The 18,569-nt window shown below is 39.7% G+C and overlaps 1 protein-coding gene across 3 annotated transcripts in view; it reads left to right on the top strand.

Moving 5' to 3' along the window:
• The first annotated feature begins 1,233 nt into the window (after positions 1–1,233).
• The window catches only part of pard3ab (par-3 family cell polarity regulator alpha, b), an 82,242-nt gene continuing 64,906 nt past the window's right edge, over positions 1,234–18,569 (top strand). For all 3 annotated transcript variants that reach the window (XM_056742060.1, XM_056742078.1, XM_056742068.1), the window contains exons 1-2: positions 1,234–1,552; positions 12,256–12,357. In XM_056742060.1, the coding sequence (XP_056598038.1) occupies positions 1,433–1,552; positions 12,256–12,357 (222 nt within the window). In that variant the 5' untranslated portion in view covers positions 1,234–1,432. The remainder of the gene's footprint in view (positions 1,553–12,255; positions 12,358–18,569) is intronic.

Here is an 18,569-nt window from a genome sequence, read left to right on the forward strand (position 1 = left end):
CACATTCAAATGTTTTAAACTAAAAATGTAATAATGCACCCTAAACAGACATTTGTGGAACCCTTCAGCACAGTTTAAAATTTCAGGTACAACAGTAGGCCTGCTATAAAAATGGATTGTATGAGATCCACCCTTCCTACAGGGGTATATTTACCAGATTTACTGGTCTAGAAACCACACTCCCTAAGGACACATACACAAAATGTTTCAAGTATGTAGTCAGGATAGTCCACCGACTTTGACCTTTTTAAGTATAAAGTTAAAATTCTGAGACTCACTGTGGTCCCCCCATCCCTGTCATAGAAATTCCTCCTATATTTCCCTACACAGTAGAGTCAGAAGAAAGGGATGGTGCCCGCTGTACAGCGAATCTTTGGGCTGATACATCAAACCTGGTTGTGGGAAGATAGAAAGGTTTTACGGGCAGCTGCTTTGAACCAGAGACAAAATGCATTGCAGACAGAGTGGCACGCAGAACTGTGTCGCTTTGATGGAGACTAACTATCAGACCTGACTGCATTATGAAGACCACGAGAACAGTTCTTCTACATGGGTTTTCTGTCTAATGGAACTAGAGGATCTGATCATTGTGCCTCACAGAGATCAAAGCGTGTCTTTGTAATCCCACAGCTGTTCCACTGAAGCTTCACTCAACTGTGCTTGTAGAACTAATCTGTCTCAGGCCCCTGGTGGGTGTGGTTTCACAGCCTATTGCCACCTGCCCAGTGATTCTATTTTAGTATGACTCTGCCCTTCACGCATAAAGTTTGATGTGGCACACACAAATACAAAAATGTACTCAAATATGCACAACTGCATGCATGTGTCTTCAGAATGCACATGTGCTAAATCATTCACAAAGTACCCGTGCTGGTATGCATAACCTCGGTTTTTCATTACACACACACACACACACACACACACACACACACACACACACACAGTTCTCTATATTACTAAGGTCATTTCCATTGATTTTTATCAGGCAAATTATATTTTCTATACATTACCCAACCCTCCCAGAAAAAAAGGCACCATCAGATAGCCTATAAAGTAAAACGTGATCTGGCTGATGTATGAGCCTTTTTATCCAGTGAAGACCAATGATATGATATTTCACTATCAGGGAAGACATTTGGCCCTCACAAAGATCACGCCTGTACATCTCTTGACCGGCAGAGGGCGCAGGACGCCCTTTTGCGTGGCTTCCCAACTCACTCCGGACTGCGCGGTTACCGTACACAATCCCAAACACTAAACAGGTGGTCATACGCCGCCGCGCTGCGACCGACGCGATGAAACGGAACGGGCACCGATTGTAACTTCCACACCGATAAGGTGCCGAGCCAAAGATTATTAATGATCTGGAATTCGAGACACGGGAACCTTTAATCCCGAGTTTCCCCTGGATTCGGGCAGGAGAGTGGAAACTATGAAAGTGACTGTGTGTTTTGGAAGAACTCGGGTCGTTGTTCCGTGCGGAGATGGCAACCTTAAAGTGCACACGCTCATCCAGCAGGCCGCGATGCGGTACAGAAGAGCGATCGCAAAGGTGAGATGCTGTTTCGTGGTAACATCTTATTGCGCGTTTGCTACATTGTTGCGCTGGACGCCACCGGCGTAGACTGCAACATGGCGGTGTGCAGACGGAGTGAGCGGGGGAAGGGATTGGGACCGTCCGGAGACTTTAACTCAACTAAACCCGGGATAACACCAGCTTTATACCCCAATAAACCACGCTTTGTGTGTATATGTCTCCTTTAATATTTAAGCCAGTGGTTGTTTATCATTATGGGTACAGTACTGCTGGAAACCAGTAAGGAGTGGGGCAAGATGAAGTAGGAGGGAGAAGTTTACTCCACGTTATTCCCACTCTGGGACCCGTTAGGAATGACATTGTTTATTAGGCAAATCATAAAATGTAAATGCACCTCTTGCTGGATGTGACGCATCTGTTTGTGATTTGCAACGAAACGTTGTTTTAAACTTTTTCATGTGTAAAGACAGAAAGGATCTCTCGCTTTGTTTCAATGACCAGAGCTGATGTTGCTAGGCTAACCTTAATAACGGATATATCGTCATCACACTTGACACCTTTAAACCGTCTGTTATTCGAGTAACATCCCGTCTACACGCGACGAGACGCTCCAGTTAACAAAGCTGTCTGTCTGTCGGGTGCGAGCTCAGCGGACGCGCGCGGGTTTCTGGACATTCTGCTCGCGTGCTATGAGCGTTTTTACTTGGTAGCGTCGCGAGCGTTATAGACTGGGTTTTAATGTAAGAGAGGGGTACAGAAAAAAACCATAATGTTTTTTATTCCAGTCTAAGCAACACCGTCAAATCTCCCACATAAACACAATCTCTAGTGCGCATTAGTGAGAAACGGGAATATACGGTAAAATCGTTCAGTATTCAGGTTTTAATGTGAATATGTTTCGAGGCCCAGAGATCTCAGGAGAGCAAGAGTCAGACAAAAGCCCTTTTGTTCACATTAATAAATAATTTTTTCTTTTGGTATTGTAGCAGGACAATTGTTCATGTGGCGCTGGCGACATGTGAGTGTGATGAATGATTTGGTGATGATTGAGGGTCGTTGCCACTTTTGTTTGCCCCAAAAGATCATGTCAGCTGTCGATTATGGCAAAAATATGGCAAAAATGATATTATGATGTAAATGTATGTATGATGTATGTATGAAGTATGATGTTTGTTTTGTTGACACTTTTCCATTGCGACGTATAAGATGTGTAGTAGATTTTGTATAGAGTAGACTACCCACTATGATGTAGCTGACATGACGTGTGGGGGGACATTGTGATGTCATAGGTGAAGTTATGAAATGTCAACTAATGTGTCTAATGATAGTATTATTTTAATAGCTATATGATGTTGTGAAGATTCACTTTTAGGTGAAGGGTTATAAATGGTATGTTTTTCTACAATGTGTAAACACCTCTTTACTTTAACTACTTAATTTTCATTACTTTTGATTGTGAAAAGGTTTTCGATTACGTAATGTTGTTATTATAATGTAAACTATGATTACATTTTTTTGCTTTTGTGGCGTGTTATTATACCTTACGCATTTGTCTTATGATGTCACTTGTAATGGAATCATGTGAATAATGAACCACAGTTTGCTTTGAGAGAGTAAACCGTGACAGTGTTTGAGAATGTGTGACCTGCCTTATTTGTCCTGTGACACTGTCAGTCATTCTGTTTGCTTTGGTCTTTACCTCTAATCCCTCTGTTCTTCTTCTATATCAAGCTCTCGCTTTCTTTCCTCACTCTTTCTAGTTTCTTGCCGTTATACTGCGGAGACTGCGGCACTAACTGCTCTTTATACCACACAGGCAGACAGAGGCATTCTGTGTGAGACTGTGGGTGTCTGTTTAATGGATGATCTGTTCTGCATTATTATCCATCAGAATGTCTGAACACCAGCACACATAATTTCTGTCCATCAGTTTAAAATTTTAAGGGCCATTAGTCAGTGTGTGCTGCAGACAGTGCAGCAATACATTTTCCAAGCCCTTTAATCTCAGCACTTTTAGGATTGTAGAACTAAAACAGTATTTTCTTATCTGTTGAAATGCATAAGCATCTGCAGCTGCAACATATATTATGAAAGCAAAAACCTTTATTCTGCAAACGATAACGATACGCTTGAAATCCGTATGACGACACACTGCTTTATGTTTTATGGAATAGGCAATCTTACATCAAGCCATACATTAAGATAACGTGCTGAAACATTAATATATTAACAACCGAAGGACGGCATTTATTAACAGTACGTCGATCAGCATCAACCGCTCATAATGCTAGGACATTTCCTTGTAAAATATGAGCATGCACATTTATACCAACTAAAAAAGTTTGTGATTGGTAAAGGAAAATATATTAAGGACATAAAGATTTTAGACCAGACTTAAAACATGTCAAAACATATTAACTGAATGACAGCATTTATTAATACTCCAGAACGATTTCATAAATTAATAGCTCAAAAGGCTTTATTTCTATTGTCATGAAAAAGTTTCTCCAGTCTGGCAGTGATCGTTTTTCTAGACGAACAGTAAACTCGGGCTGTACAAACACCATAAGATTTGTAAAACCCTCTCTTTCGACGAAGCCAATCGGATATATATCCTTAGCGATTATCTAAGTATTTTAAGCCGTTATTTGCTCCGCCCATCTGGCATCCAAATCGGTTGGTCTGACCATAAAACTAGCAACTGATTGCCGACCTATGGACGGATCTGCTGGGTGCTTCGCCCTCAAATGATTGTGCATCGTAGTTGTTGATCCATGATAAGCCAGCTTTGCATTGCAGAATTTGCACTGCACTTTATTCTCATTAATTCATTAATAAAAAGGACCTCCGCACAGAAATCAATTTTGACACCATCTCAATTTATCGTGTCCATTATGCCACGCGGGTCTACAGTGTGCGTAACTTCGTTAGCAATTGTTGTGAGAAAATGTTTTCCTCTATTGTCTCTTGACTGACAGCCTTTATGTTTTAGGTGTTTTTTTATTGGCAGCGCCACCCTTTGGTTACATGAACACGCTATGCATGAACACACGGCAATTTTTTTAAGATCGCACACACTTTTCGAATAATCAAATAATCTAAATTCGTGACTCATCCCTAGTTGGTATGATGTTCTTTTTATGAATACTGTGTTAGTTTGACACCAGATGTAACGGGACGCACACCTTCCAGAAAGTTCAACCTTTGTGTCATCAGTCCACAGAATATTTGCCCAAAAGTTTTGGGGATCATCAAGATGTGTTTTAGCAAATGTGAGACAAGCCTTTGAGTTCTTTTTGGTCAGCAGTGGTTTTCGCCTTGGTAATCTCCAGAGGTGGGGGACTCGAGTCACATGACTTGACTCGAGTCTGACTCGAGTCACAATTTTCAGGACTTGCGACTTGCTTGATTGAAGTAAGAAAATGACTTGACTTGACTTTGACTTGAGAGCAGGTGACTTGAGACTTGACTTGACTTTAAATGGAAGACTCGACAATGACTTGAACTTTGTAAAGTAATGAAATTACCTAAAATAATTATTGTGACTCGGCAGCACTACAGCGCCTGTGCCTTTAACGCTGCTCAACTCAAACCGCGCCAAACAAGGTGAAACAGCCAATTACTGTAGAGCAGTTACGATAGAGAGGAAACTGCGCATGCGCCTGGCGGCTTGAAACAGTTGTGGCCGTTACAATGGCGGACAACAGTCGAGCTCCACAGTCACGTTTGGCTATAAGGACTTTGAACTGGACCGTGAAAATAAAAAATTATTTGCCAGATGCAGAGCATGCAACGCGAGGATTTCTGACGCGACAACCACAACGTCGAATTTCATCCGACATTATAAGAACCACAAGGAAAGGTTACAAAGTAATTTCTTTATAGTCAGTGTAATAAAACGATTACTAATATAATGAATTAATCGTTTCTGTTTGTCATAATTTTGCTTTGGTTGTTTTTTATCATTAGAAAAGTGATAATCGATCATCACTGGTAGGCCTACATCTCATCTCATAAGGTGATGAATTGGGGAATCTGGCTATAATGGCGTAGCCCGAATTGTTATGTTCTTAAAACATTAAAATCATCTTAAAATAAAGAAGGGCTTCTCTGTATTACATGTAGGCGAATGTCTATATTAAATGTGCGCATGTTCAAGTGTTTGTGTTGACTGCGTGTGGAAACTGAATAGCAGCTCTCTTATATACTGCATGACTGGCTAACATGGACGCGCCGGTGAGATCACTTGAACTTAAAAAAACTCTTTAAAAACTTTTCGGTCATACTGATGAGAATAATTTCATAGTTCGAATCTGTTAAATGTCTAAATTTTTTTTATACTCACAATAACAGCAAAACGTTTTGTGCTGTAAAATAATGAAACCAGTTCAAATAGAAAACAAATATTCTCAGATTATATATTACGTATGAAACGTGCATACTGCGTGTCCACCGCAGAGATGACGATTAAGCATCATAAATTCATCACTGGGCTATATTAACATACATTTTATTTATATTCTACCGAAATGAAAAAGATTTGTTCATTTTGATAAACAAGATTCAATACCGAAGTCAATAAAATGATCCGGGATTCCCATCAATAGATGCAAATTCCCTATAGGCCTACTGTTCACATTAATGGACAGCACAAGTATTACAGCATCATATACTTAAAACATACAATAGTCAAGTTTTCAATCACAATTCTTAGTTTATAAGCTTCATAGCCTGTATAAATGCATTCTGTCAGATACAAGTATTTCCATTTCTGTGTAGACGTTGCAATTAAATTGAATTAGATTTTATTATACATTTCAGACTGGATTTCTTTTGTGTAAGCAACACTTTTATTTTCAGATATTAATGTTGCACAGATATGCATATAATTCATTTATAGCAATGTGAATAAGATACATAATGTATGTATATAAGTTCATCTTTTCTGTGCAAAAATAAACATGTATCTAAAAAATTAACCTCTGTTTATTTTAGTACTGCGACTTGACTTGACTTGAAACTTATCAGGACTTGACTTGACTTGCTTAGGGTGAACCCTTGACTTGACTTGACTTGCTTGATTTGTCTAAACTGTGACTCGAGACTTGACTCGAGACTTGATAGTTAAGACTTGAGACTTGCTTGGACTTGGCCATATGTGACTTGTTCCCATATCTGGTAATCTCCCATGGATGCCATTTTTGTACAGTCTCTTTTTTATTGTAGAATCATGAACACTGAACTTCACTGAAGCAAGAGAGGCCTGCAGTTCTTTAGATGTTGTTCTGGGTTCTTTTTGGCCTCCTGGATGTGTCGTTGTTGTGCTCTTGGAATAATTTTGGTAGGCAGGCCACTCCTGGGACGGTTTACCACTGTTCCATGCTTTCATCATTTGTGGATAATGTCTCTCACTGTGGTTCGCTGGAGTCCCTAAACCCTAGAAATGCCTTTGTAACCCTTTCTAGACTGAGACATTTCAATTAGTTTGTTTCTCATCTGTTCTTGAATTTCATTAGATCGCGGCATGATGTGTTGCTATTTGAGATCTCTTAGACTACTTCAGTATGTCAGACAGGTTATACTTAGGTGATTTCTCGATTCAAGAGGTCTGGCAGTAATAAGGCTTGAGTGTGGCTAGTGAACTATAACACAGTTATACAATTCATCAGTTAATTCATGATTAACAACATGATTAACTCTTTTCACATAGAGTCAGAAATGTTTTTTTGAGTAATATAATCATTTAAGCATGACAAATATGCAGAAAAAAATAATCCGGAGGGGGCAAATGCTTTTTCACACCACGGTATAAATTTGATGAAATGTGGGTTTTACAAGTAGAGTTTAGCGGTATTAAACGTACACAATTCAAAAAAGGAAAAGTTCAGTGTGGGCTACATCTACATCAGGTAACCTCTTGAGACCCAGCTATCATTATACTTCAGTATCACAAGATTCTAGGTAATTCCCAGTCTTGGCAACTCGTCTCTACGGGACAGGCCTCCGAGATGTTGTCTTACCCTCAAGCTCATTTTTGTCTTTAGATATTGCTTTATAAAGAGAGCATTACAGCATAACCTGTAAATGTGACTTTTGTCATTAGGTCCCACATATATTGACAAACCCTAGATGTCTTCACATGGAAAGAAGGCATTGTTGATGTGTACTTATGTTTTGGAAAACAGTGAACTTCCTGCAGAGGATCAGCCTCATGCTGAACTTTTACTGAGGCAACTCAAAAGAACCACATTAGATCACCTCAGGATAACCGGCACTCTTTTATTATTATTAGATAATCCCAGATTACCAAAATATCTAAAAACCACCTCAGTGTGATTGGGTAAATCTACTGCATGGAAAAACTATGGTGTGAAGGTTTGTCATACAGTTATAATAGTGTGTGAAGATTTATTGTGCCTGTTTTTGGTCCTAAGATCTTAGCTGCCTTTAATTTGTTTATAAATAAAGGATGTTCTTGGTCTAGATTCAGGTTTATTGGGCCCCTTCCAACCACACAAGTCTACATCTTGTGTCTAAAGCACAAAACACGCATTCAAGCTGCTGTAGTAAAGCATGCAAGATAACAGTGTGGACACAACCGCTGTGTTCCCAGTCCTGCTTTAGGGTCACACACACATGTAAATATGAGCTCATTGGTACAGAGCTTCTGAAAGAGACACTGACACATTCCGATTGGATCTTGCACACCATGTGATTAATTGGTTAGCTGTAAAAAAATCATTAAGCCTCTGTAAACACCAGAACAACCTTGCTCTTCGGTGGCACAGAAAACATTGCATGTCTGTACATAGTGGGATATACAATGTTACAGTTTTCCTGGGACACATTATACATATTAATATTATAGTGTATGTATGTATTTGTAAATACGAGTTTACACAAAAACATTCAGTCACAATTTCTCTATCACGTTTCTCACAGACTTTTTTTAAATGGTAAAAAAGACATGGGCACATCTTGTGAACTAGCAACAACCGATTCGGAATTCATGGGAAAAAAATCACAGGTTTGTTTGATTGTACTAGTGAGGACATTACATAGACTTCCATTGATTTTATATCAGGTTTATGATATATTCTATCCCCTAACACACACACACAATGTTGTGGGGTATTATCATCTGGTTTTCACTCCTGTGTGTTTAGTGTAGTCTATAGGCCGACTACAACAATGCATCCCCCCTTTCATCATTTGTAGATATGAAACAAGACTTATGACCTGTGATGGACATTTTGTATCTATCATAATATCCCCACAAAATATTTTTTTCAGGTTTTGTTATTCTATGGGGACACGATGTGAATTGAATAAACCTGTCTATACAAGTGAAGGCACACTGTTTGTGATCTTTTTGGGTTGGTTCTGTTGCTGTGTGTGTCTGCGAGTGTTTATTTGGCTGCCAAGCTGTTCTGAATAGCATGAGATCCACAGAGGAGTATTTCAGGCTGCATGAAGGCTTGATCCTGAGGCCACCGCTTTTAAAAGCACAGTTTAGCATTTGTGTGAATCTCCTGGTCTGTGTATGTGTGTGGGGGAGAGGGAGCAATTCTGTCTTTATATGGTCAGATCTCCAGAATGATATTTAAAACATTAACACGAGTGTTGCTGGAATAGCTTAAGACAACAGCTTGTCTTATAAATTAATAAATGCATACATGCACACTCTCTGTGGTAAGACAATCAGCATTCACTGGCTTTGAACGTAATATTTAATAGCATTTGAAACACATTTAGGTACAGAAGCATTTAATTTTCACCACAGTATCTTAAATGTTGTTTTCATCATGGTTATGTATGTTTAAATAATGGGAACATCTTACAGCGATTCTGAATCCATGACAAAAATATTGCGATTGGAGACAAGAAACTGGAACAATTAAAACGGAGGGGGCTTGATTTTCAGAATCTGGATAGAATTGGAATTTAATGTAATTGGCTGTACGTATTTATTTCATATCTGCTAGAGATGAACCATTGTTGAGGTGATAAAGGTTATGATTGATAAAAGATTGTAAAACTTGGCATAGATAGATACTGGCCAGAATGGTCTTACTGGAAAGCAAACATTTTTTACAAGGTGGTGATTTCGTATGAATGTGTATGATGTGAATCATACAAAAAAAAATTGTAATTAGATTCACCCTTTAAAGGCTGATAAGGCAATCCTGTCCAGAAATGTTTTTTTGTCATACTGGTTGGAAGTCTCTTAAAGCGGCCCTAACACATGGGGTTTCTGCCAATATCATATAAATCTTGAGTACCTATAGAGTAGTATTGCATACTTCGTATCTTCAAAGAGTATTTAGTTTGATCACATTTATAAAAGATAGATACAGCAGTATGATTACTTACGAAATCATACGGCGCGTGCGGGGGGAGGGGTAGACTGAACTAAAGCACATTGTTAACAAAACACAGATATCAGTTTCACTCACCGCATGTGGTTCATGTCTGGCATCTTTTAGCGCTGGGACGGCTCCATATATCAGTTTCAAACGATCTCCAAATCCAGCGTTACATCCACAGTTTATATAACATTCATCACCCAAATGTAGTTAACAAACAAACACCTGAACTTAACCGCTAGCGAACATTGTCCTCAATGCTAATTTCATGATTTATTGTAATTTAATGTTACGTACTCTGTTGTGGTATGACTTTCGTCAAAACTGTTTTAGAGATGGGCGAATCTTATATTGTTTGATTTAATATACACACACTTCAGTAGTAATGCCCAAAACTTCTCTGTTTAAACGCTCGACAATTAAAACATTTTTGATGATGTATTTTGTAAGAGACAGAAAACTGTGCACAATAAAACAAAATGCATTCTTAGAAAAAGCGATTTTGTTTTAATCTGCTGGACCGGTGTCTCTGCTGAAGCCGTGACGGGTTTCACAAGGTTAACAGTGATTTTTCTCCGTCCTGCTGCTGTGGATGGGGCTGATGTTGATGGTGTTCTATATTTAACCCTCAGTCGAGGCTTTAATGGATGTGATTTAATTGAGTCTGGCTGAAATGAGTTCGAGTGTGTGCTGAGGAAGAGCAGCTCTGTAGAAAGCCAGTTTTTGTGCTCTTTATTGTCTCATGTGAAACCAAACAAATTTGTGTGCAGATTTTATAAATACATCTTGGCTATGGGGGTTTGTGCATCCTCTTACAGGCCAGGTTATGAACGGGAGAGTGGAACAAAGGTTCAAGAAATATAGATATATTAGGGATTATTCAATTCTACAGATCTCGCTTTTTGCATTTGTGTCATATGTTTGCTATAAGTGTTTAAGATGGCTCTTTAGAGTAGATGCTGTAATAATAATACATAATAGCTGGACCTGACTGTGTCTGTGTTCCAGTAAGGGCAGTGAAATGACTCCTATTTCCTGTTAGTAAGAAAAGAGGCTTTATAAAGAACACTTTGCTCTCTGTTGGTAGCTGTTGACAGTCCCTCATTGGAGCGCATGTTTGGGTTAGCGTACATGTGCTTTCTCCTGAGATGTGTAGAAGCTTTATGAGCATAATAAACATGGGCTTACATTACCAAAGCATGAATAAATATTACATGAGCACACATACAAGTCTGTGTAATGTTTATTATATATAATATCAGTTTGTTTATCTTGTTACCTCAATCTTTCTCAGCTGTTCAATAAGACATGGGCTCTCCTGTATCACATAGCACTCACTTGTCTTTTTACAGAAGACAATCCTCTCAGTTTACACATACACACAGGTCTCTCTAAGAGTGAAATTCTCATGTTACTGAATGTGTCCTCATTTAGGACTATTTGCTTGTGATCTGAGGGAGAATAAACACAAAAAGACAGAAAAAAACATTTTATTCTGTGCTTGTCCTGTCCGTCTGTGAGAAAGACAGATTGTGATGGTTGACAATGTGGAAGCATCGATTCTCTCTGCAGAAGAGACTCAGAGAAGAAGAGGGCGGGGCTTAACAGGTATAGTTAGCTCTGATTGGTTCTTTGAGATGTTGTCCTTTGATTGGCTGGGAAAGAAAATCATTGTTTATTGTTGACTGTTTTTGATGCAGATCTGTGTTTTGCTGTTTATTCGACGTTTTAGACTCTCTTTGTTTCAGAATTGAACTTGGAGCCGTCTGACATGTTTGTGCTTCAGATGGACTGTAAGTGATACCTCAGATCATGTGACTTATTGAAGAGAGGAGCACGTATTACTTTTGAAAGAAATCGCAAAAAGTCATACAATGGAGGAGGAATCCAAGTGGGGGCACACTCTTGACTTTTTCAATCAACCCAGATGCATTGTGGTCCAGTTTTCTGCACCCGGCATTACTGGTCCTTCAGTAAAATCTTCTTTTTCATGTTTTGCCCCAGACTAGAAATTGGATTACTGATTGACATATTTTTTCACGTTTCAGTTCATGTGCACTGTCTAGTTTATGTGTGTTGTTTATACCGGCTGGTGGATGTTGTGTAGCGCTGTAATGACCTGTGTGTGTGTTTCTGGTGTCTGGTTGATACTCTAGATTCAGGTGCATTATGCTGATTAGTTAAACCTTTATTATATTTGTGCATTTTCTCATTTTGTTGAGTGTCCTCCGTCTATGTGTGTGTCGGTTGTCAGTCTTACTGATGTCAAACTCTTAAAACCAAAGTTTTGATTCCATTTGTTGACCCACCTCTCTCTCTCTCTCTCTCTCTCTCTCTCTCTATCTCTCTCAGGGTGAAGAGTACTGGGTACAGGTCTACAGACTCGAACACAGTGATGGAGGAATTCTGGATCTGGATGATGTTCTGTCTGATGTGGCAGACGACAAAGACAAAGTGAGAGATAGACAAACACAAAAATATACACTCACGCACTGCTAACATTCTGTTCTAAAACGGGCAGCGCTTCCCATTCCAGTGTCTGTGTGGGTTTAGTAGTATATATTTTAGTTACAGGTATCGGATGACTCTTGTCTCCCAATAACCATGAGCTCATTTGAGAATGCACACCGACACACACTGCCTTATACTCCAGTGTTTCTATTGCACCACTGGGAATGTTGTGAATCTGTGTCCGCAGGAAACGCAGTAGATTTCCAAACAGGACCCTGCTCAAAACACAATAGAAAATGTAAAGTATTTAATAGTTATAATGGGAAATGTATTTGTTTTAATGGAAACTACAATAGATGAGAACCAGTAAAAAATCATTAATTTTCTATTGAAGTAATGCCCAATTACACTGCAAAAATGAAATTTGAAATGGTTTTAATGGAAAGAAGCTAATGGTTTGAACCAGTAGAATTTCTTTGATGGTTTTTGTTGGGTTTCTAGTGTATTTCACAACCTAGACATTGCTCATCTGAAGAATTAGTATTTAAAGTTTGAAAAAAAATCAATGTAAACAAAAATCCTACATGAAAAGTAGCGCTTTTGGTGTCTATATTTGGATGTTGTTCCTGCAGGGTAACACTGACCCCTTCTGGCTAAACATCAGCAGCACAACGTGCACATTTGAAAATATTGCTGACCCAGAACAGATGATATCGGCTTACCCAGACCACGAACACTTATAAAGAACGGAGTGCTTTTGATGTGGTGGGTGTGCCTGGGCGTGTGCGTGTTATTTTAGTTCTCAGTGCGAAAATAAAGAGGCCACAGATGTCTCCTCTGTGTCTGAAGGAGCGTGAGCGATCCTTTACCCGCCGTCATGGCTAGAGATTTATAGCTGATATAATGAAAGTGTACCTTTACCATTAACCAAATTATGGGACCGTAACGATTGGACACATCCTGATATTTTACACTCATGATGCGTGTGACTCAGACTGCAGCTGTGGTAACAGGAAACACTGTCCGCAAACAGGAAGAAGTACAATAAATGTGAATCATGCACCTATATTCACACAATAGTAAAGAAAACAATACACTGAAATATGCAGATTAAAGTGATTGTTCCACAAAAAAAGAAATTCTGTCATCAATTACGAACCCTCTTTTCATTTCAAACATGTATGAATTTCTTTCTTCTGCAGAACACAAAAGAAGATATTTTGACGAACGTTTGAAACCGAACAGCGACGGGACCCATTCCCTTTTTGTACAGGAACCTATTGAAATGAATGGTTACCGCCATTGTTTGGTTACCAACATTCGCCAAAATATCTTCTTTTGTGTTTTGTAAAAGAAAGTCATAGAGGTTTGAAATGACACAAGGATGAGTAAATGATGACAGAATTTTCATTTTTGTGTGAACTCTCATTTTATATGCACACTGGAAACGAAAGCTGACTGAAATGAACAATCCCAAGGTGTTTTAAACAGTTTAGAAAACCAGTGTGTAGTGTTGTTTAAACACGTAAAGGCGGACACAGACATTGTGCAAATCAAAGTGAAATGGGAGTGATTTCAGGCCACCCTGTCCTGGGTTAAACCTGGGTTGGGAGGAGAATGAGTGTGTACACCAAATGCACATTTGCCCTCAAATGGAAACACTCCTGTTATCTCAGCCTGGTTGTATAACATTTAAATAAACATGTGAGGAAACATTCAAATGTTTTTCAGAACTAGAAATCTTTTTTGTAGGGCACCAGAGAATACTCTCCATTTGCTTTTTTGCTTCAGGACAGTAGATGGCGCCAGTGATTCAGCTCGGATGCCAAATAATTCCATGCAGTTTTTCCCAACTCTTTCCTGCTCTCTCTCTCTGTTTGTGTAACTTCCCCTCTATCTGTCATAATGCCCATCATCTTCCCCTGGACAGGAAGATATCGCCAGCACAAAGCATCTAATCATGCTGCTTCTCGTCTGAGAGTGTACTTGTGGACGCCTTGTTTGTGTGGATGTTTTCCTAAAGTCTTAAGGAACTGTGACTGGTAGGGTCTTAACAGGAAGAATCAGTGAATCACTGGCAGTGTTGCCATTCTGTTGAGAGTGTGTGTCATAAAGCTCCATTGTGTATTTTTTGGAGGCTCTATTGATGAAAATGTAATATAAGAAACCTTCCAAGGTGTATAAAGACCTCACATAATGAAGCTTTATGGGTTTTTTATACTTTAGGAAGAGCTATTTTCATCTACATACACCGTGGGTCCCCTTGCATGAAATTCGCCATTTGTTTCCACAGAAGCCCTAAACGGACAAAGTGCTCTAGTAGCTCTACACAGCGTGTTTCATGAATATGTTATCTCCTTCGGCAAAGCAGCGAAAACATGACAACATCTTAGTTCTATGTCAACCACTGTAGTGCTTCGAATGGAGGGGTGAAAGGTTGCAATTCAAAAGTCACCCCTAGATGCAGCTACATTTCATACACTGGACCTTTAAGAGTCTGAGCAGAGTGTGACCTCACGTCACATTTAAAGAATTAGATATATGTTGTATTTTGAGTGCCACGAGCCGTCTAAGTCACATGCTTGTTTCCATAAGCAACAGGGCTCACGAGGGATTAAAATGATATGCCACGAGAGGCCGAGCGTTTAGAGCGGTTCTACCTGGGTGGTTGGGAAGGGAAGTTGTTTGGGAAAAACCCTTTAAAGAGCCCAGGAAATGACAAGCTGAGTTTTGTGGCTTATAGTTCTTGTCTATTAGTCTTCAGGCTATCTATATGCTAATGCACTCCTAAATGTTGGCATAAGGGTCTTGGTTTCTCTTTTGGAGAAGTGGATCTGAAAATATTGATGTCGTCTTAAACACTGGGGTGTATACAAATGTTTGTCCAAAAACATGCTCACTAGAATGAGAATATTCTCTTTCCCAACCTGGAAAGCAGCAATATATTGTGACTCATATGTTGGTAAGAAACCAATGGATTGGAGTATTTCAGTAAATAAATAATGTCCAGTTCTTTCTCATCTTCTCTGTTATACGCTCCTATGATCCGCTCTGCTCTGATGTCCTCTCCTTCAGTTCATCTGGTGAATAATGTTTTAAAGTTGACTTTAGGGTGCGAGTATGTGTGAGAGACCGAGATGAGTTCAACAGATTGCAAAGTTCAAAGATCTTAACCTTAAAAGTGAGGAAATGAATCTCTTCTCAGGAAATATAAGAGCGCTCTCCAGGGAACTTCCTGTCAGCGTACTCCGTTCACACAGGCCACTGTTGACCTCATTGTTTGTGTTAGAAGTGTTCGTAAGATGTGATTTGTATAGTTGGGGCAGCGAGTTCTTGTTTTGAAAGTCATTATGAAACACATAAAGTGATTTCTCAACACTGCTGCTGCTTATCCAGCTGTGGAGACTGCGCTTGTGTGTGTGTGTGTGTGTGTGTGGGGGGGGGGGTTCTCAGTAATACATAAAGTGTCATTTTTGTTTAGATAAAGAGCACTGCAGCAGTTATTTGTAATGAATTAAGTTCACTGCGGTTTGGAGTATTTCAAGCAGGCAGAAAAACACACAGCACAAGACATTCACAAGGCATCTATGTGATCAATTCTCCCTCCATCTCCATTGTTTCCATCTTTTCTCTTTACACTGCACTGCTCTCTCCATCCTTTTGTTTCTACAGAGGGGAAATATCGCAGGCTATGCTTTGCTCCCTTGTGTGACAGGAGGTATATGTGTGGGTGTATTAAAAAAAATACATTACCTGAACATTTACATTTTTAAGTTTCTTCTCCATGTCACAGAAAGTCAAATGAGACTTCACAGCTGTGGTGGATGGGAAGAATATTAGTGAATTACTATTTAATTTTTTATGTGGCAAACCATTTCTTTAAAGAGAGAGTGGATGCACGCATGCATAATGCAATAAATGTGTTTATCAGGTCTACTAATTAGATATACACTAAACCCCAGAATAGAGCGAGTGTGTCCCAGAGGAGAGAGAGAGAGAGAGAGAGAGAGTACATTTAGTATTTAAGCCGTAATTGTGCTAAGGGCATATCCGTCTCTTGGGCATGCGTGACACAAGTAAATAGGTTTCTGTGGGGCATTTGTGTGTGTGACTGATGTGTATTTTTGTCTTGTGTATCAGATCATCTGAACCTCTTTGGCTGCACTCCGCTGTTGAATGTTGGCAACCTCATTTATCATTGTAATAGCAAAATAGTGTATAAATAGTCTTAAATAGCGTGTTTTTAACTGTGTGCACTTCCTCACACACAGATTGCAAAATGACCATTCCATTGAATGTGTGTTTGGAGGCGTCATGTTTGAAATAAAGCAGACACTCCTTTACAAAAAAGCATACACAAAACAGACATTAACACTCATCCACTAACATACATTAAGCAATCATTCATACAGAAGACACACACACACGGGATGCTCTGTTTCTCTCAGTAGGTGACTCCTCCTGTGGATTCTGGGTAATGTGCCCTTCAGTTGTTCCCTATATTTGGTCCAGGCCATTGTCAGTTAGTCTCTGTGTCAGATGGACTGGTGGTGTCCCAGTCCCACACACTGGACCAGGGCCCAAAGGATTATTACTCATGTTTGCTCACACACACACACACACACACACATAATTAGGACCAGATGTTCACTTTGTAGCACGAGATGTTTCCTTATGTCCTAAATTCCCCAGTATCTTAAGGGATGCCACCAGAGGAGCATAGCGCTCTACAAGAGGATGCCACACACACACATACATAAGCTCTCTTCTGACTTCATTCAACTGTGGTCGTGAACAGCCAAATTTTCCTAAGCACTGCGTTGTTTAAAGCCCTCATTCGCCAGTACTGAGAAGTTGACGATTGTGATAATTTTTTCAACTAAATATGACACCAAAATCTATCAATTTGATCTGTGGTTTGCATCCTAGATGATGCTTTGATGCTCCTATAGACAATTTCATTGGATGCAAGTGCCTGGCTCAAAGTTTACTTCCGGTCTGTGTTTGTTGGTCGGCCTGGCTTGTGGCTAATAAAATAACTATTTGTGATTTATTTGATTAATATTGATATTCCTCTATATATATAATTTTAAACTATTTTAATTCTATTAAATAAACTTTTGTCACATTTAAATTTAGTCAAGTAACTGTTCTTCTACTGGGGACTCCCAAATAATGCTGGCTAGACATTAGGGAGCACACGTCACTCCTCTCTTCATTAAGTTAGATTGACTCCCTATAGTCGCTCGCATCAAATTCAAAGCTCTGCTCTTGGCCTACAAGACCACCACTCGTTCGGCACCCCCATATCTTCACTTGCTGTTACATACTTATATACCCACCAGATCCCTACGCTCTGCAAATGAAAAACATCTTGTTAGTGCTGTCCCAAAAAGGGAAAAATCACACTCACGTACCTTCTCTGGATCCTTTCCTGACTTGTGGAATGATCTGCCAACTGCTACAAGATCAACAGATTTTAGAATCAGCTGAAACACATCTCTTCCGTCAATACTTGACCGAATAGTTCTGACTTCTATTTCTTTTCTACACTTTCTAAAAAAAAGTGCCCCCCACTTTTTGCATATTTGTCATGCTTACATGATCCAGATCTTTAAAAAAATTTTATATTACTGTGACGGGCGAAGCAACGACACGCACACAAGAATACAATTAATCACCCCCGAAGGGTAATTTATTACAAAAGTTATGCTTGAATTTGCCACTGAGATAAGCCTCCTCCAAGACGCGTGGTCAACTGGCGTCTTTGTCTTATTCCTCCTCACTTCCCCTTGAAGTGGAACGAATTGGTCATCTCAGATCCGGTACTTCCGGGTTCTGATGTGCTCCTAATCCGGTCTTTAAACGTCCGATCCTGCAGAACATAAGCATACAAGTGTCTCAGTGGCATTCAAGTCTGATGGAGATATTTCTCACCTTCTGCTTGTAGACCAGCGGCTTTTGTAGCCGCTGGTAATTGGTATCCGTCTGTGACGAGCGGCAGCTGTGCCGCTCCAATTGCCTCCGTCTCCATGGCGACACTGATAGCGCCAGGGGTGACTCGTCACACTCCCCCCCCAAAGTCCTGTGGGGAGACGGAGAGATGTTATGGGTTGGAGGGGGAGTGTCACCTGACCGAGATGTCCCTCCTGACCACATCCTCGACAGACCATCGGCATTTCCGTGGTAGGACCCGGCCCGATGTTTCATAGTGA

Source organism: Triplophysa dalaica, chromosome 3 (assembly GCF_015846415.1).
Source record: "Triplophysa dalaica isolate WHDGS20190420 chromosome 3, ASM1584641v1, whole genome shotgun sequence".
Lineage (NCBI taxonomy): Eukaryota > Metazoa > Chordata > Actinopteri > Cypriniformes > Nemacheilidae > Triplophysa > Triplophysa dalaica.